This window comes from Peromyscus californicus, unplaced genomic scaffold, assembly GCF_007827085.1.
Source record: "Peromyscus californicus insignis strain IS unplaced genomic scaffold, ASM782708v3 Scaffold_2__1_contigs__length_46816999, whole genome shotgun sequence".
Lineage (NCBI taxonomy): Eukaryota > Metazoa > Chordata > Mammalia > Rodentia > Cricetidae > Peromyscus > Peromyscus californicus.
In genome coordinates, this window is record NW_026294540.1 from 2,492,584 (window position 1) to 2,512,628 (window position 20,045).

General features: G+C 50.7%; 2 protein-coding genes across 4 annotated transcripts in view; one reads left to right on the forward strand and one right to left on the reverse strand.

The window, feature by feature from the left end:
• Positions 1 to 20,045, reverse strand: part of Sez6l (seizure related 6 homolog like) — a 168,027-nt gene that overhangs the window by 20,990 nt on the left and 126,992 nt on the right. For all 3 annotated transcript variants that reach the window (XM_052754975.1, XM_052754974.1, XM_052754973.1), the window contains exons 10-11: positions 3,209 to 3,405; positions 96 to 290 (exon numbers count right to left, since the gene is read on the reverse strand). In XM_052754975.1, coding sequence (XP_052610935.1) covers positions 96 to 290; positions 3,209 to 3,405 — 392 coding nt within the window. The remainder of the gene's footprint in view (positions 1 to 95; positions 291 to 3,208; positions 3,406 to 20,045) is intronic.
• LOC128120767 (coiled-coil domain-containing protein 121-like) lies at positions 10,304 to 19,797 on the forward strand. Its single transcript, XM_052754976.1, has one exon. It carries the CDS (start codon positions 10,526 to 10,528, stop codon positions 11,885 to 11,887), a length of 1,362 nt encoding a protein of 453 aa, XP_052610936.1. The 5' UTR covers positions 10,304 to 10,525; the 3' UTR covers positions 11,888 to 19,797.

Genomic DNA, 20,045 nt, shown 5'->3' on the forward strand with positions numbered 1-20,045 from the left:
AACAGGTAGGGTTGACTCCACGTGACGTGTGTCTTTGGGAGGGACTTTCCACCCAGTTTGACTTAGGGAGAGAAAAAAAAAAAAAAGACTCTTACTTTTTTCACAAAATGGGGGGTCACTGCTCCAACTCAGGTCCCACTGGCAGGTGAGGGTGTCGCTGCCCACGATGTCATAGCCGGGGTCGCACTGGTATGTGATCCGGGCTCCCCTGACCAGCTCTGTGTGGGAAGTGGTTTTCCAGCCGTTCTGGATCTCAGGCAAGTCTGAGCACGAGTCGTTCCGTGATACCTCTTTATAAAACAAAACATCTTCCTTAGGTTCGGGAAAAGCAGTTAGAGGCAGGTCCACTGGAGGGGGATCCTGTAGCCTGTGGAGGATCAGTTCACAGCAGGACAACAGCTCACCACTCGTGAAAGCCACCACTGGCAAATTCTTCAGCTCAAACGGCACATTTCTGGAGAACGTTTGCCACAACCCGGGACACCCAAAGGTGTCACTGGGGTGGGATCCTCTCTCCCTCCTACAGACCTGTCACTGAGGTGGTCCAAACCCGACTCTTGCTGTCTTTGTGTGAGAGCGTATGGTGAGCAGGTCTAAAACAGTTTAATATACTTCTGGGGACAGCAGTGGCCTCGACTGTCAGGAAAGCCACCCCAAACAGCCAGAAGCGGCTTGCTCCAGGATTTCAGCACACTTTTATTTGGAGACAGGACCTCTCCCAGATGCCTGAAGGGAGGGGCCAGGGGAAAGGCTTCTTGAGTCTCCTGGATGGGAGCAGGGGCCCCTACTTTTAGGTCTCTGAAAAATCAGACAATCGCTGGATTTGGGACTCAGCTGCACATACATGCTGGAAGATGGATGGGAAGGAAGAAATGGGGCGGGTGCTGCAGGCTTTCTCTGGCCAAATGCCTTCAGACAGAAAGATCTGCTCGCCTGACCCTCAGTGGGAGCTACCATGCCACATCCTGTGGAGGACCCTGTCCCCTCCTCAGCGGCAGGAGTCACGTTGGCACCATTCTCTACCTGGGTGGCCATGGCCGAGTTACCTACACTTGCCGTGTTTCAGTTTTCAGAAGGCCACTACCAGGAAAATGGCGATTCTGCTTTCCCCAGCAGGTAGCATGGAGGCACCAAACTGCCCGTCCCTAGAGGCTCCGGAGACCAGCCTGGGAGTTAGACAACTCACACACACACTCTCTCTCATCTTCTACTTTCATAAAGTCTCATGTAGCCTGTGTCAGCTTTGAACTCACTGTGCAGCTGAAGGTGACCTTGAACCTCTAATCTTCCTGAGTGCTGGGGTCACAGCTGTGGACCACCCTGGGATGGAACCCAGGGCTTCCAGAGTGTCTTTTCTTTTTTCTCCCCTACTCCCACCCCTTTTTTTAATAGGGTGTCACTATGCAGCCTCGGTTGGCCTGGAACTTGCTCTAGAGACCAGGCTGGTCTTGAACTCACAGACATCCATGTGCGCCTGTCTCCTGAGCGCTAGCATTAAAAGCGTATGCCATCGTGCCCGGCTCTTAGGATTTCTGTTGACTGCACCAGAGCCCAGCCTGGTCCTTTTTTCTCCCTTAAGGAAGACATCCAGTTTCAGTCATGTTTGATACACATTCAGCCTCACTGGCGTCCTCTGCAGAGTGAGGCCAAGCATCACAACCTGTCTATCCCACACAGCAATGCAAGGGTTAACGAACATAGACATAGCATGTCCTGGCAACATGTATGGATCCTTCTGTGTATTCGCTTCTGGATCTGTGAAGGCCTTAGCAGGCACCAAGGATCTGAAATCATGACTTCAGGTTTATGGTCAAGCTAGAACCAGGGTCCAACCAACCTTTGGGCAAAAGAAATTCCCAGAAGCATCAAACATGTGCTGATTTCTCTCTCTCTCTCTCTCTCTCTCTCTCTCTCTCTCTCTCTCTCTCTTTTTTGCTTTTTCAAGACAGGGTTTCTTTGTGTAGTTTTGGAGCCTGTCTGGGATCTCGCTCTGTAGACCAGGCTGGCCTTGAACTCACAGAGATTTGCCTGGCTCTGCCTCCTGAGTGCTGGGATCAAAGGCGTGCACCACCTCCACCCAGCCTGATTTCTTGTTCACAGCAGACATCACTAATCAATCACTGCCTTTGAATCAAGTGGAACCCTCCGGCCTTCAGTACATCACTGCAGGGGCCACTGTCCCTTAGGTTGGACACGTAATGTGCATGACGGGACGTGGCGGTCCTGAACTGTCACAGGATGCCTGGCTTCAACTTCAGCATACAAGAACACTTTAAGACATTGCCGAAGAGCACTGGCCAGGCACCGGGTCACCTTGACCAGCCTTGGACGGAGTCAGAGCTTTGCCATCCAGCAGATGCTAGTCTGAAGGTTGCCTCTGGCACCAGGGGAACAGAGGAAGCTGAGGATGACTTCATCTTTCAGCCGGGAGGGAGAGGGAGTCTCTGGAGATAGATGGGAGCCAAGCCACCAGAACTCCTTACTCCAAAGGCTTGCTGATCAAAAGGGCGATCCTCTGTGCCCCGGAGAAGAACTCAGGAGCAGCAGCAGAAATGTTCCCAGATGTTTGTAACACAGCGAAGGAAAAAGGGCCCAAGAAGCAGAACTCAGAGGATGGATGCCTTCGTTAGCCTCTTGGAAAGAGTAATGGGGGCAGACAAGGCCACACTGAGAACCAAGGAAGATGTACTCTGCTGTATGCCCAGGCCTGAAGCATGTGAAGGAGGCTAGGCAGAGCTGCCCTGTTCAGTGACTCAGAAGAAGTGGCATCCTTAGGGAGAGCGGGCCACAGGACAGGGGACAGGGAGCAGATGAGATGTGAGAAGTTGCAAATAGAGGGAAGCGGGCATGTGCAGTGAGGTCACAGCCGACAACCCAGGAAACACCACGCCTTAGCGTTACGAGGCCTCATTTGATAAGTTCTCACATCCACCCCTTCAATGTTTCCACTCTACTCATGAGAGAAGCATGTTCAGAGTGGCTCACTGACTCCCACAAGGCCACACAGCCCTCCACAATAGTGCGAGGATATAAACCCTGGTCCTCATGACTAGAGAGCCCGTGCTCCTGAAACCACCCGGGACAGCTATGCCACTGCATTGACAGATCCACCAGCCCCAGAGCATCCACACAGATGTACCCACACTAGGAAACCACCATGCACAGTCTTCCTCCAGCACAAACAAGGTTGACGGGTTGAAATACCTACCTATATAGTTCATGATAAATCCCTGGCCCTTGCCAAAGATGAGGCCGGCGGGGTCCGAGTGGAACTGGATGGTGAGGTCTGGCGTTGAGGAGTACAGCTTCTGAGGGCTGCTGGTGCCAAAGTACTGGCCCAGGACATGGGGTACAACCTCATCGCCATCGTAGATGGTCAGGATATCGCTGTTGCTCAGGTTCAGGCTTGATGGGCAGAGAGAAGAGGAGGGAGTCACTGTAGGCTCCTGTCTGTCTGTGTAAACACCAAGTCACCTTTTCAGGGACACAGAATTCCTTCAGACATGCAATGTGTCAGGCCCTGGCTAGGAAGCAGGGATGAGGTGGTCCAGATGGCAAATGGGACCAGGGCACACTGCTCCCTCCTATCAACAGGACAGGCAGACCTGTAGACGGCTGGGTTCTGGAAGAGATCTTTGCAACATGGCTCTCCCTGTCTGAGTCTCACTGCGAAGCCAAATCATGCACAGTGACGGGCCGGCTTCCCTGTCCCATGAACAACACTGTTTTGTGGTGCATGCTGTGCTGGGCATGGGGCTACATGCTGGGCATATGACATGGGTCTGTCCCTCTTTGATGAAGAAGATGCTGAGCAAAGGTAGGGAGGTCATCGGAAGCTGGTGTTGTCCTCCAGGCCCTGCTGAGGACAGCCTGCCTGTTCATGTGGGAAAAACAAACTGTTTCTTATGATCCCTCCATCAGCAGAGTTCTCCACCATGTGCGGCAACAGTGAGGTGGGGTGCCTTGTGCAGGAACTGTGCTCAAGCCTGCTACCATGACCCTTATTAAGGGGTGATGCAAATATGTGAGTGCAGGACTAGGCCTTGCCACTGACACAGAGGATGGAGGTGATGGTTAATGATGCAGAGGGAGGGTCCAAGTCCAACTTGCCATGTCTGCCCTACCCTAGCTTGCTTGTACCATGCCCAACCTCAAAGTCTAGCCCGGGTCACACATCTGTGTTCTTGTCCAGCCTGCTGAGTCTGCCTGATCCTAGCCCATCTGTACTATCCTCCACTACCAGACCTAGCCAGAGTCTCACATCTTGAGCACCAGGGCAGTCTGCTGAGCCCGTCCTGTGTCCTTCCCAACCTCCAGGCTTGGACCCGGAAGCACATCCTCTGGACCAGCTTAGCCTGCTGAGTCTGCCTGACCCTGGTGCTTACTAATTCCCCGGCACCATATCCAACCTCCAGACCTAGCATGGTCACACTTCCTGTGCTCCACTCCCGTCTGGTGAGTCACAAGATGCTAGCCCATGCATGCCATACCCAACCTTCAAACTTAGCCCAGGTCCCACATCCCGGGCACTGGTCCAGTTGACCCTAGCCAGCTTGCAGCACACCCAACTTCCAGCCCTAGACTGGGATATACACGTCTGTGCTCCGGGGCAGCCTGGCGAGTTCTTGGCCTGCCCACACCACCCCAAACTTGAAGCCTATTGCATAGCTTGTGTGGCAGCTGAGCCGGGTGTGTGCCTAAGACCCCACCCTCACATTCCCTGGCAGCGCTCAGGTGGCAAATCCTAAGTAGATTGAACCATTTGCCCCACAGCTTTCTCCGTCACTCCTCAGTTGGAATCACCCCCATTCCTCCAACCAAAATGACCACCGAGCAACTGAAGGCATTGCCTACCAACTCCCCATGTCTGATTGATTGAGAGCAGCCAAACTCGGGCAACAATAGAAAACAACAAACAACAAACAAAAACAAAAATATACAAACAAACCCCAAACCAAGCTTACCCTCCGTAGAAGCTACCTAAAATCTCATATTGGACACATAACCGATGGAAGCCTGTGAGTCTAGGTCTTATCACAAAGACACAAATATGAAGGGCCAGTACAGTATGTCACAGTCACGCCCCACCCCCATACACCATAGAATCATTCTCCAATAAGAATTACCTAGATGACCCTCAGGACACAGAATTTACAAGAACAATCATAAAATTTAAATCAAAGAACACAAAGAATCTCAAGGGACACACAGCTTAATGAACGCGAAGAGATCAGCAACGGATGCGATGTCCGAGAAAGCACAAACATACAGCTGAGTGAAATGATGAAGACAACTGAGACTCTGAAACTCAAACTGAATGAAGAGGTAGAAATAATGAAGAAACTCAAGCTGAAGGAAATGAGGTAATCGAAAAACTCATTCACCTAATTAGAAAATGTGGTGGGAAGCTTTGTAAATAGAACGGAGTAAGTAGAAGACAGAAAATGTCAGGACTTGAAGATAAAGTAGAGATATTAGGGCCAATGGCATAGACTAGATATTTAACAACATCATAGAAGAAAACTTCCCCAAACCAAGGAAAGACACACACACACACACACACACACACACACACACACACACACACACACACACAAAACACACAGAGCACGAAATAGACAGGGCTAGAAAAGGAACTCCCACAGCATAGCATAGTTAAACACTAAAAATACAGAACAAAGAGAAGGTATTAAAAACTGCAAGAGAAAAGTCGCAAGTCACCTATTAAGGAAAAACCCAGAAAAACAACCGATTTCTCAATAGAAACATTAAAAGCCAGAATGGCCTGAAGCAATGTACTTCAGGTTCTGAATGATCACAGATGCCAGCATAGGCTATTTTACCTAGAAAAGCTACCTGACATAGTTGAAGGAGGAAAAAAAAAACTTTTCAAAATGATGTGAACAGGCTAACTCATGTCCACTAAACCCACTCTATAAGGAATACTGGAAGCAATACTTTAGACTGAACAGAGAAATAAGCTTAGCCAAGATAAGATAGAAAAGAAACAAAAATATAATTATTGAAACACAAAATAGGACTAAGAACACACACATACACACATACACATATACACACACATACATATACATATACACATATACACACACATACATATACACATATACACAGAGGCAGCACCAACACATACCTTTCTTCCCAGCCCCTCTTCTTTAGATGAGAAAGGTCTCACAGTGTAGCCCTGGCTGGCCTTGAGCTCACAGAGATCATCTGTCTCTTCCTCCATAGTAATAGAATTAAAGGTGTGTGCCACCACACCCGGCATCATATACCTTTCAATAATAACTTTAAATATTAATGGCCTCAACTCCCTAGTCAAAAGACACAGGTTGGCCGAATGCATTAAGAAATAAAATCCATCCACTCTCGTCTACAAGAAACTCATCTCGCCCTCAAAGGTTAGACCCGCCTTAACATGAACAAAAGTGTGCCATACAAATCGGACCAGGATGTGAGCGGGTATCACTGTCTTACAAGATAGAATCCAAACTGAAATGCATCAGAAGAGATAAAGAAGGACACTTCATTTTACCGAGGGAGTTAACCAAGAAGACATTACCACCCTCAACATACACACATTTAATGTCATAGAAAGTGAACAACTGGACCTAAGGAGACAGATTAGCTCCAACTCAGTAACCAATTAGTAAGTAAGTAAGAATACCCCACTTTCTCCAGTAGACAGGACATCAGAGAAACATCAGAATTAAATGACATCATAATTAGGTGGACCCAACAGTTGTCTACAGAGTATTCCACGTAGACACTGAAGAATGTACATTCTACTCAGAAGGTGATGGAAGCCTCTCTGAAATAGACCACATCACGGGATAGAAAACAAATCTTAACAAATTGAGGGGAACCGCAATAACTCTGTGTATCCTGTCTGACCACAATGCTAGAAAGCCTAAAATTAACAACAAAGGAATCTCTAGTAATGCCAGAGATTGAACAACACGTTACTGAGTGATGAATGGGCTGAAGAAGAAACCCAGAAAGAAATTTAAAACCTCCTGGAATTAAACGAAAATGAAAACGCAGCACAACAAAACCTCTGGGACACACTGAAAACAGGGTTAGGAGGGAAGTTCTTAGCTCCAAGCACTTGCATTAAAAAAAATCAGAATGAGCACTAATAAATGACTTAATGATGCTGCTCAAGAATTTGGAAAACCAGGAACAAACCAAACCCAAATCCAAGAGATGGTAAGAAATAGTAAAAGTCAGAGCAGAAGTATTAATGAAACGGAATCAAAGAAAACAGTAAAAAGAATCAATGAATCTAAGAGAAGACAAACAAGGTTGACAGACCCTTGAAACAACTAACCAAAAGAAAGAAAGAGAGAACCCAGATGAACAGAATCAGAAATGGACAGGGAAACAGTACAACAGACACCAAAGAAATTCAAATGACTATGAGGGGATACCGTAAAAACCCGTACTCCATTGAGTTAGAAAATCTACAAGAAATGGATGAATTTCTACGTTCATCCAAACTACCAAAGTTAAGCCAAGAAGAGATTAACAACCTAAACAGACCCATAACAGAAGAGGAGGTAGAAACAGTGAAGAAAAGCCTTCTGGCTAAAAACAGTCAAGGCCCAGATAGATTCACAGTGGAATTTTACCAGATGTTCAAAGAGGATCTGTAAGCAATGCGTCTTAAGTTATTAAAAAAAAAAAAAACCAGAAGGAGTATTCTCCCCAAAGTCCTTCCATGAAGCCAGTGTCACTCTAATTCTAAAAAGAGGTAAAAACACAAGAAATAGAACTACAGGCCAATATTCCTGGTGAACATAGATATAAAAGTCCTCAATAAAGTATCTTCAAATCGAATATATAAAAGATCATCCACCATGATCAAGTTGGCTTAGTCCTAGAGATATAGGGATGGCTCAACATACATAAATCAATAAATGTAATAAATCATACCAATGGGCTCAATACAAAATTCACATGATCATCTAAGTGGATGTAGAAAAGTACTTTGACAAAACCCAACATGCCTTCATGATAAAGTCCCAGAGAGAGTAGATAAATACTGTATATGACAACCCCCTGCTAACAGCATCCTAAATGGAGAAAAATCTCTAAACAATTCCACTAAAACCAGGAAGGAGGCAGGGCTGTGCACTAGCCCTGCTATTTCCAATGTCGTGCTTGAAGAACCAACCAGAGCAGTAAGACCAGAGAAGGAAATCAAAGCGATATAAATAGGAAAAGTCAAATTATCCCTACCTCTAGATGTTACGATTTTTACATAAAAGATCCCAAAACTCCACCAGAGAGCTTCTAGAAACCGAAAGAAATGAATACGTCCAGCACAGTGGCAGGGCACAGAATCCACATACACAAATCAGTAGTCCTTCCTATAATGCTGATAACGAAGACTTTGAGAAAGAAGTCGGGGAAACACTCCCATTCACAACAGCCTCAAAAATATCTAGGGATAAACCTATTCAAGGAGTTGAAAAACTTGTAGAATGAGCTTTATGTCTCTGATAAAAAGAGATAAAGGAAGACATTAGGGAAAAAAAACCACTCATGCTTCCTATCTGAACCCCACTCTACCAAAAGAAACACAGATTCCATGCAATCTCAATCAAAATTAAGATTCTCCATGACATTCTTCACAGAAATAGAAACAAAAATCCTAAAATTCATATGGAACCACAGAAGACCCCCTTGAGAACCAAAACAGGCTTGAGCAAAGAGAACAGTACGGAAAGGGTTACTATTCCAGATCTACAGTGACACAGAGGATGGAGGTGATGGCTAATGATGCAGAGGGAGGATCAGAGTCACAGAAGACTGTGCTTACATCCATCACTGAAAGACAGCATCCCAGGTAGGTTCTTTCCTTCCTTCCTTCCTTCCTTCCTTCCTTCCTTCCTTCCTTCCTTCCTTCCTTCCTTCCTTCCTTCCTTCCTCCCTCCCTCCCTCCCTCCCTCCCTCCCTCCCTCCCTCCCTCCCTCCCTCCCTCCTTCCTTCCTTCCTTCCTTCCTTCCTTCCTTCCTTCCTTCCTTTTGGGATCAGGTCTCACTGTGTAGCCCTGGAACTAGCTCTATAGACCAGGCTGGCCCCAAACTCACAGGGATCTACAGCCTCTGCCCCCACCTCCCAGTGCTGGGATTAAAGGTGCGTTAGTGACCTCCTCCTTGTCCTTCAGTCTTCTCCTGTTCACTAGTGTTTCCCAGGCACCCAGTCTGTGTCTGCACACAGAGCAGCCACGCAGCTGTGCTGAGACCCAAAAGCCCGGGAGCAGGGTAGGATTTGAGGTCAGTGGTGGCACACAGAGAAGGACATCAACTACACACGGCCTATCCCAGAAGCTCCTCCAAGACAGAATGACACCTCTCCCTGCTTCCTGCAGCTCCCTTGCACCCCCTTGCCAGGAGGCGGGAAACTTGTGCCACAAGCCAAGTGATTTCTTCCCCGGGGAAGTGCCTCGGCTGTTCCTCACAGCAGGGAGAGCCAACCAGTGCAGTGGCCATCCTGGGGGCCTCTGCTCTGCTCAGCTCCTCTGCTCCCGGGAGGTCTTTCTCCATGTCCCTTCCTAGAGCATTCATTCCAGAGTCCGGGCCTTCTCAACTTCACTTTCCCTGTAACCGCGGTACCGAGGTGTCTGTACAGGGCACCGTTCTGGGCCGCTTTCCCTTCCTAGGACACTGAGGTAGCTTGATGTGCAAGCCCCACCCTTCAACACCAGCCATGGCATCAGGAGGATGCTCATGCTCCAGGGAACCCAGAGAGCAGGGAGGGAGTCCGAACCCGGCGGAACAGACCCAGGCTGTACCCAATCCACACTGCAAAGCGAAGCCAGAAGCCTGGAGCCTCCCGGCCCTTGGCACCTGCCCAGCTCGCACAGTGTATGTCACGACTGCAAAGGGTCATCCCAGCGCCCCATAATGGCACAACTGATGTGCACGGCTGAGAAAGCCCAGGTGCTGCCCTCCGCAGGAGCCAAGCCGCTGCAGCTTTTCTTGCAACCGTGATGTACGCTACCCTATGGCTCCAAGCCCAGGGTCTATCTAGGCCCCACCCTCACCCCCTCTGCAGCCCCTGCCCGCCCTCTGGTAGGTCCTGCCTCTTTCCTCCCTCAGGCCCCTCCCATCTCTCCTGGGAGGTCCTGCCCTTCCTCCAAAGGCCCCTCCGCCCCCCCCTCCTCCCACATAAGGCCCCGCCTTACAGACCCCGCCCATCACCCTAGGCTCCTCCCATAGACCACACCCTCCCTCAGGCCACGCCCTCTCCCGCCTGGTCCTTCCTTCCCTCTCAGAGGCCCTGCCCTCCCTCCAGCAGGTGAAGCCCTCTCTCCTCACCTACTAGGGCATAGCAAGCCTGAGGACCAGAGACTCCCAGAGCATTCCATATTCTGAGCCCTCATTGTGCAGAGAACCCATTTGGTTCCAAGACTTGGACAAAGGCAGTCGGCTGTGCCAGAGCCGGAGCAATGTAGAGAAGGTGGTGACTGAGCGACCCAGAGAATGGATGGCTGGGGTCGATGAAGGACCACGCCCTGTCCCGAGGAGGTGGCGGGACTATGGAGTCCCAAGGTCAAGGCTACCCGAGCTGGGACACTCGGGGCAGACGTGCCACCATCTTTCCCCAGAGAGAAGGGACCAGGACTTTGGGACCCTCTGCCCTCCCTGCTCAGGACGAGACTGATTCCTCGACGCCTCATGAAAGGAAGTACAGGCTTCCCGTGACCAGGAAGAGGGCCATGTGCGACTTCAGGGTGAGGTGGCCAGAGATCGTAAACAAGGACCAGGAGGTGCAGAGAGAGGACCTGCTCCAATCTGGACTGCACCCCCTGGACAGGAAGTCCCTTGACATGATAAGCTTAGGCTCCTCAGAAGGCAGCGTCAGCCTCAGACAACAGGAGAGTAGCCACAGTGATTTCCAGGACCCCCAAGAAACCCCCGCCTGCTTCCTGGAGGCTCCGCACATGACCATTCTCAACAACTATCTGAAGCCAGAGTCAATGACCAGGCTGGAGAAGAGGGTGAGGAAGAAGACCGTGGTGGCCATGAATCGGCTGGAGATGGAGATGGAAGCTGCCAAGTTCCGGAGGGCAGTGCTGCTGAGGGACACAAGGGAGCTGCAGGGTGAGAGGGCGCTGGAGGAAGCGGAAGACAAGCCCTTCTTGGAGTACCTGAAGAAGAGGCACCAGATAGCCCAGGAGAAGTACGACTTCCTGTGGAATGATTACATCCAGCAGAGCCAGGAGATTGAGGACAGGAGGCAAGAGCTGGCCTCTGACTTCACCTCCCGCCAGGCTGACTTCCAGAAGCAGCTGGTGCGGGGCAGGAGGCTGGAGGCCAGTTTGAAGAGGAAACTGAAGGCCCTGGAGCCCATAGCAAAGATAAAGCAGAGCCAGGACGAGGAGAAAAAGGTCCTAGAGCTGGAAGAAGCTAGCATCGTGTCTGACATCCCTTTCATGGACCGAGAGGCACACCTCCAGTTCCTGAAGGAAAGGGCCGACCTGCAGAAGCAAGTGGAGGAACTGAACCTGCTGGAGTCAGGAGAGGACATCACCAGGGAGCTGAAGAAGAAGACCAAGGCCTTGGAGGCTAGGGTCCAACAGGCTCACAGGGCCTTCTGCAAGGGTGTCATTGCTGAGAACAGGCAGCTGCGAGCAGAGATCCAGCAGCTGGATCAGGAATTCTGCAAGCTGGAAGCCATTAGGGAGAAGCTGGAGCAGCGGAAACAGCAATGGAAAGAGCAGCAGTGGTACCTGGAGGCCCTGGCCCGGGGGAGGCAGCGCCTATGGCAGATGGAGCACCGCCCCCCGAAACCACAGGCCACCCCACACCCAACCCAGGGCCGTCTACGGGGTGCCAGGCCGAGAGCCACTCCAAAGTAATGGCTGCCGTGTCCCAGGAAGGAGACTGGAGCTCAAGTTGGGAGTAGCACACAAGACTTGAAGATGTCATCAGGATAATGCACGGGGAGCAGACGCACCAAGGGGATGGAGGGCTGAGCTCCTCAGAGAGGCAGAGGGGCCCTGGCCTGGCCTGTCTCTCAGGCTTGGGCCCCTCACAGCAGCCTGAAGGGCTCTCCTAACCAAAAGCTTCCCAGCATATGGGAAACTTGGTTCTTTAGACTCCATGCTCTCCTTGACAACAAGTTCCCTGTGGTAGTATAGACTTTGGTGCTCAATCCCTGCTCTAGTGTGGACCTCATGACAACAGGGTGCATTTGTAATCAGCACCTTCCATACAGTCACCCCATCTCACAGTAGTGGGAGTTGTGTCACAGGTGGGTGCAGGGTGTTCTCTGGGGGAAATGGGTTCTTCGCACTTGTGCGTGGCTGAGGCTGGATTGGTCTGCAGAGCTGTGGGTTGTGATGTGGCCTGTGGCCCCGGGTTTGGGTCCTGTGATCCTGTGTGACAAAATATAGACAGCTCTCTGAGTCCTGGGTGTTGCTGCAGACAAAAAGCCTCAGCATTACACTGTAGATTTTTAACTTTTACTTAGCTATAAAATGAACTCATTTAAAACTGTGCTGCAAATGAAAATGAATGTACCTTTGGTTTACAGATTTTGCTTGCATGTGAAATGTTTTGTTCTTAAACCATGTTATTGAAAAATAAGAGCCTGGCTGTGACTGTTCACAATAAAAATCTGTTTATCGTTATCCAAGCACACAGCTCCTTCTTTTTATGTAGAACAAATAACTGTGGGGGACTTAAAATGAAAGCTGCTTGCACCCTTGAAGCCCCTTGGCTACTACATGCAGATCGCTAAGGGATAATGGAATGAAGCCAGGCTGAACTCTGCTGCTGCCGGAACCTCTGACTTAACTACGAAGTCGGTATCAGGCAGGGCTGTCCGGGATCCACCTGCTCCCTTGAGCCTCACCCAGCTCTTTGAGGAGCAATTGAAGTGTTTGGACTAACTCAAGCACTCTACCCAGAAACCTTTATCTGGCTCTTCCTCCTTGTTATTGAGCACCTACTGGGTGCAGGGGAACGTGGTAACTCCACAGATTCAACACAGTAGGATTCAGGGGACCCCTGGCTACTTGGAAACAGGGGACAGGAGTCCAGGACCGACACCCTTAGACATACGCACGCCAGACAGAGAGCTGCTTTAGGAGAGGCTGGCTTAGGCTTTGCTGAGGAAACTGGTGGACATGATGAGGACTGGTTGAAATCTTCCCTAAAGCCACCAGACTGGCCTAAGTCTTCATGAGGTGCAGAGGCAGGTGTTAGGTGAGGTACGGGGGGTCAGTATCACATGACCTCCCAGCCTGCACCAGCCACCCTCTCTGCCATCTTCATCCAACTCCCCGTGCAGCATTTACTGTTCTGTGTGCCGTGTCCACCCTCATGTGGGCGTTTCCAGTGGTCAGGACTGAGCAGCAAAGGATCAAAAACCAGTGAGCAGCACCCCTCCATGGCCTCTGCATCAGCTCCTGCTTCCAGGTTCCTGCCCTGCTGGAGTTCCTGTCCTGACTTCCTTCAGTGAAAGGAATAAGCCCTTTCCTCCCCAGCTTGCTTTTGGTCCTGGTGCTTCGCCATGGCAATAGAAACCCTTACTAGGACAGGACCCTAACTGACTGGATTTTCACCTGTTTCAGCATTGGCATGGGCCCCATCACCTGGTTCCATGGAAGCCTATGGGAAGCATGATGGTTCCAACATTTCCCTGGGGCTCCTGTTGCTGCATCCCCATTTTTCTTGGACCTGAATGTTACTGGATAACTGATGATACTTCAGGCACCCTGCACACAGGATGGACCACAGCATCAAATCTTCTCCAGATGGACCTTGCCCTAGGCACAGTCACAGTCCTGTTCCGGGGGCCTCTCCCTCACTTCGCACACCCCCCCATTCCTCCTCAGGGCCATCACCACAGCAGCCCCACTGGACCCATCAACAATAGCTTCAGAGCAGCAACGCTTCCTGCAGCGGGGCAGCGTTCAAACGGCAGTCCACTTTGGTTGATTGTTTCCAGGTTGCAGACAGGGAAACTGAGGCTCAATTGGGAGAAGTCGTTTGCCCAGGCCGCAGGAAATCAGATCTAGGGCTCACGGAAAGCCTGTCTGTGCTGAGTCTGGGTTCTTAACTAGCAGTTCACACCATGCTCTGGGAAAGCCACAGGTCCATGTCTTCAAGAAGTGTGTCTGGCTCAGCTCTGTGTCAGAAAATGGGATCAAACCGTTACAGGTGACACCATGAGGTTGGGTCCCACTGCTCTCGAACATCGTCACAAACACGATGCTGTCTGGTATCAGGTGTCCAGCCTTGCTTCTTAAGGCGCTGGCTGCTCTCTGGGGAAACCCTGCATCACTTTACCTCATTTATTATATATTCCTTGGTAGTAATTAACTTCGTTTCATGTGTTGCTATGAAGAGTGCCTAACAAAACCAATGTGAAACTCGTTAAGTCTGGGTGCCTTTATTTTGGTAAATAAGCCATCTGTGCTGGGTTTTTTGGAGGTGTTTTAGAGGCATTCTGAAAGATAAGGATGAGAGTAATATGACAATGCCTTTGTGGGGAGGAGCTGGCTTCATGTGGCAGGGGTCGGGGGTGGGTAATCCTTCCAAAAGTCTGTCTGTGCCTTTGAACTCTGGATCGCGTGGATGCACTGCCCCTTCAACAAGGATGCAAACGGCCCGCAAGAAGGTCATGCATCGTAGCTTTCACTGTGGTCCTGAGTGAGGTGAGGTCAGGACATCGGTGAAAATTTTCACCTGCCAGGGCTTCCAGCCCGGCTCTGGGACTAGAATTCTCCCCATTGCCAGCAGAGGGCAGTGTTCGGGCTTCTTACCCCAGCCAGGTGTGGAGGAGGTGCAGGGAAAACGCCTTAGGTGAGGTTTGTAGCTATGCACCTGGAGTTTGCCTTCCATGGTATTCCTGTGTAGGAAGAAATGACGATCCAGCCGTCCTGTCTCCCTCTACCCCTTCCAGACAAGTGTTGGACCCTTACGTCGTTATCATGCCCTTGAAAGGTCGTCCAAGAGGCATTTGCAAGATGATTTAGGCAGGCAAACAGGGAAAACCGCCAAAGCTTACGCACTTATTTAAATGTGAATTATATACACGCATACACATGATTCATCCATCAATCTGCTAATTTCAGTGGAGAGGCAAGTCCATTTATATGCACCCTTAAGGCACTCAAAAGCAGCTGGGAATAGAACTGGGCTGTGAAAATAACAAAATGCAGAACAGCCACAGAACAGGCCTGTTTTCTTAGTCCATTCTCCAGCGAGGTCCGGAGTTGGGTCTCATGTTTTATCAAACGTCCGCAGCAGGGGACTCTTGGAGGTCCTAGATCTGCCTCCGGGCTTCCGCAATGCATCAGTTCTCCATTGCTGTCACATTCTGACAAGAAGATCCTCAAGCGAGGATGGGGGTACCTTTTTTTTGTCTCCCAGGTTAAGAAGGGACACAGTCCATCGCAACCAGGAAGCATGGCAGCAGAAGCATGTGTCATCTGGTCACATGGGGTCTGCACTCGGGAAGCAGAGTGTGGACAGGAAGTGGGGCTGACTACAGAAAACTCAAAACCCACCCCCAGTGCCTAACTTCCTCCACGGAGTTTCCACTTCCTAATGGCTCCACAACTTTCTAAAATAGCATTAGCGGTTGGGGACCAGGTAGTCAAACACACGAGTCTGTGGGGGCCATCTCACAATCACATCACGACATTACGTCCCCAATGATGACCATATAGTCTCATGGCCATCTCAGGCATCCACCCCAACCTCAAAACTCCCCAGGGTCTTTTAGTGGTCCCTTAGCTGTGTAAGGTCAAAAGGCATGGTCCATATGTCTAGCATAGGACGGTTGAGTGAATGTTCACATTGCAAGCAGGAGGGCACAGCAAGAAAAGATCAGACCAAACCCTCCAGCTTCATGTCAGGCATCTGGGGCTCATGATGGGATATACTGGGTCCCAAAGGGCTTGGGTGTCCTTCTCTGCTTCTACAACCTGCAGCACCCAGAACCTCTCCCTCGGTCTGGCTCTATTCTATGCCTGCAGCTTTCCTTGGTGGATACCCCATGGTCCTGGCACTTCCAGTATCCCACAGTCTCCATCATAACTTCATCTTTATTTTCACATCTTCACGCACTGGCCTCTTGGGCCCTCTTTGCAGAGACTCTGATCCTGCCTCACATGGCCGGGCCTCGGTGGCTGTCGGGAATCTTCACACAAGCCTCTAGGACTCCTTCACTACAAGGAGTCTCTTCAGGCCATTCTTAGTTCAGGCTCTTTTTAAAAAAGCATTTGCATGCTCACAATTGGGAACCTTCGTGGCGGGCTCTTCTCTCACAGTGCCTTTCTTGTTAACCTGTGCGGAGCAGGGTGGTTTCTGACAGGCCCAGCCTTTGCACGGCTCCACACCTCACATCTTTCTGGTCGCTCTGCAGTACCTGGTGCTCTCTCTCTCACTGCAGACACAGATGAGAGTATCAGCCACGCCACAGATCCTGTAATGCTTGATTCCAGCCTCACTCAAGTTCTCAGGACATAGGCAACATGCAGGTCTTTACCCTCATGTCACACAGGCGACCTCTAGCCCAGTTCCCATGGAGCTCTTAAGTCCCCGTGCTGGCTGGTTTCAATGCCAGTTTGACACAGGCTAGAGTCATCTGAAAGGAGGGCGTCTCAATTGAGAAAGCGCCTCCATAAGATACAGATGTAAACCGCCGGGCGGTGGTGGCACATGCCTTTAATCCCAGTATTCTGGAGGCAGAGGCAGGTGGATCTGTTCTAGTTTGAAGCCAGCCTGGTCTACAGCATGAGTTCCAGGACATCCAGGGCTACCCAGAGAAATCCTGTCTCAAAAAACAAACAAAAAAGGAAGCCATGTAGAACAAGCCAGTAAGCAGCACCCCTGCATGGCCTCTGCATCAGTTCCTGCCTCCAGGTTCCTGCCCTGCTTGAGTCCCTGTCCTGACTTCCTTCAGTGATAGACAGTGAGTGATAGGGAAGTATAAGCCAAATAAACCCTTTTCTCCCCAAGTGCCTTGGTCACGGTGTTTCATCACAGCAACAGAAAGCCTAAGACAAGATGGTACCAGGATATTACCTGGTATTGCTGTGACAGACTTGGCCACGCTGCTTTGGGGAGGATTGTGGAAGGACTTTGCAACTTTGGACTAGAAATGCCACTGAGTGTTGAGAGCTCAGTGAGCTGTTCTGAGGAGCTTGGAAGATAAGAATGTTGAGAGCAGTGCAGATGAGGAAGGCCTGGCTTGTGAAGTTTCTGAGGGAAGCAAAGACTCTACAGGGCCATTTGTGTGAAGCATCTGTGGTGTCTGGTCAGCTGGGGCTGAAGAATCAGCTGTGATTAACAGGAGACCAAAACCACTGAAGTGAAACCTTTGCTTTGCTGGGACGATGGATGCTGCTCAGCTGGGGCTGAAAAATCAGCTGTGATTAATAGAGACCAGCATCCGTGAGGTGAAGTCTTCTGGGAAGGGTTTCCTCGGGGTCAGCACACAGAAGCTGTGTTCCAGAGGCAGCCAAGGTTGCACCTCGTGCTGGTAGCTGGACTTGGTCATGTAAGAGTCACCCAGGTGGTGCTGGTTTGGAAGGCATGAAGGGGTCATGGAGAGCAGCTGAGGCTTGGCACTGTGTGGCGGGGCTGGAGTCCCTGAAGAGAGCCCAGGAGAGGCTATTGGTGAAAGTGCAGCCCAGTTGCAGCAGAGACCCCAGCATTTTGGAGATGCCAGTACCATGGGAACCACCAAGGACAGCAGCAGCTGTGGAGTGGAGCCAGCCTGAGCCTAGAAGACAAGCTGTGTGTGCTGCAGAGGGCGGAGCCGGAGAAGTGACCCAGGCCCTTGGGAGGAGCCCAGAAGACTGTGAGTGAACCCCAGGTAGTTAACTGGTCATTGTCTCTGCCCCCGCCCCCCCACAGGATCACTGAGATTATAGAAACACGCCAGCACACCTGGCTTTAGAGGCGCTCTGGGGACTTGAACTCAGATCCTCACCCTTGGGCGGCAAGCACTTTCTCCACCAAGTTGTCTCTCGAATAAGGTAACATGCGAAAAGAGCCAATCATGGCCCAGGGGCGAGGGGCTCACACTGGAGACCTGCAGAAGCTTGACCCCAGCCAGCGGTGGCTTCCCCCACCCCCAGACTCTGTGCCGTCACGCCGGTGCCCCTCCCACGGCACGCCACCACTGTCTGGCCCCACAGTGCTGGAGGCCGCATCTCCCCTTAGCTCCCCTCTGACATCTGTGCCGGGGAACACGTAGCCCTAGAGCCCTGGGAGGAGGGGAGCAGGGGTGCGGACGTTCAGTCCAGCTGCCTGAATAACCAGAAGAGAGGGCACCTGTGCTTGGTGATGCCCCGCCCGATGCCGGTGCCACGGCCTGGCCGTGGGAGAGGACTCTGAGTTAATGGTTTGAGCTCCTCAATGCATGGGCTTCAAGATGGAAATAAAGCCCAGTGTGGTGCCAAGCTCAAGGTTAATGGAATATTTCGTGCGCAGCAAGGATGAAAGGAGATTCCACTTTCTCTCTGTCCTCAGCCGGGCTGAGACACCGACAGATGTGGCCAGGTGGATGTGGGCAAAACTGCACATCTTGGAGGCTTCTAAAGGAGAGGAGGCAGAGATAGGCAGAAATGGGGGAGGCGGGGGAGGCGTCCTCAACAGCTTACTGGGTGGGGCTCGAAGCTGGGTGGGACTCCCTCCAGGAAAGCAAGAACCGGGAAGTCAAATTTTCCTTTTCCCCCTGAAGCTCAGGGGGTTTGCCTGGTAACTTCTTCAGGGAAATGTTCTCGTAAGTGGAATCGTGTGTTTTTAACTTATCACAGGAGCAATAGGGAGCCACAGCAGGCTTCTGAGAGCAAGGGGTTTGTGTGTGTGTGTGTGTGTGTGTGTGTGTGTGTATGCTGCACGTGTGTGCCCATGTATGTGCGTGCATGTAGAGGACAGAGGTTGGTGTCAAGGGTCGTCCTCAACTGCTCTCCACCTTATATACTGAGGCAGAGTCTCTCACTGGTTAGTCAGCTTGCCTCGGGGATCCCCGTCTCTCCTTCCCTGGTACTAGGATGACAGGTGGGCTGCCATGGCCAGGTGGCATTCGTATGAGTGTAGATCTGAACTCAGATCCTCAGGTGTGTAAGGCAAGCCCCACTGGGCCATCTTCTCAGCCCCCCCATGCCACTCTAGAATGCAGTTTTTTCCCTAAAGCTTCAGAGATGACCCCCAGCACTGGTCCTTTCTTTGACGGACACCCCCAGCATTGGTCCTTTCTTTCTGGGACGCTTGGCCTCTCTCTCTTCACCCACTTTCCTTCTTTTCCATCCTTTCTTGGAAAATGCGGCCTCCTCGCCACCCTTCTTGATTCATCCAGGCTCCCTGGCTGCCCGTCCACCATTCAAGACTATTGCCACTCTGTGCGAGGCCCGCCTCCAGGAATCACAGACATCGATGTCCCATGACCCCCACTGAAGATGAAAGAAACTGCAGCCAGAGAGAAGGCCTGGGTCTCACAGCTGGGGAGAAAAGGAGGTGGAATTCTGTCCCTGGCCCGTGAGATCAGCTGTTCAAGATTTGTGGGGCTTTTGGCTCAGCTGGAGCGGGAAGGTCAAGGTCAAGCTCCAGGGACAGCTTTACATGACGGTCCAGTCACACACACACACACACACACACACACACCCCTTGAGGAATAAATAGAAGATCCAGAAATGAACCCACACAGTGACAGCCATGTGATCGTTGACAAAGGTGTCCAAATCAGACACTTGAAAGAGAAAAAAAAACCTTCAACAAATGGTAGGGGAAATTTGTAACATAACAGAAAAGGATCTATACCACCCTCCAAAAAAAAAAAAAATTGATACATCATGGATCAAAAACTTCACTTTAAGACCAGAAATGGCAAATGTTAGAAGAAAACACCCCAAGATACTGGCACAGAGAAGGGCTTTAAAACCAGCAAGAAGCAAGAGACTGGACTTTATTGGACCTGAAAGCGAGAGAAGCCGCCAGCCGAACTAAGGGATGGCAGTCGGAGTGCTAGCTCTGTGCCAACGTCACGTCAGAGGA

Bases quoted from the DNA above. Each gene is read 5' to 3' on its own strand.
- LOC128120767 (XM_052754976.1), top strand. From the start codon at position 10,526: ATGAAGGACCACGCCCTGTCCCGAGGAGGTGGCGGGACTATGGAGTCC.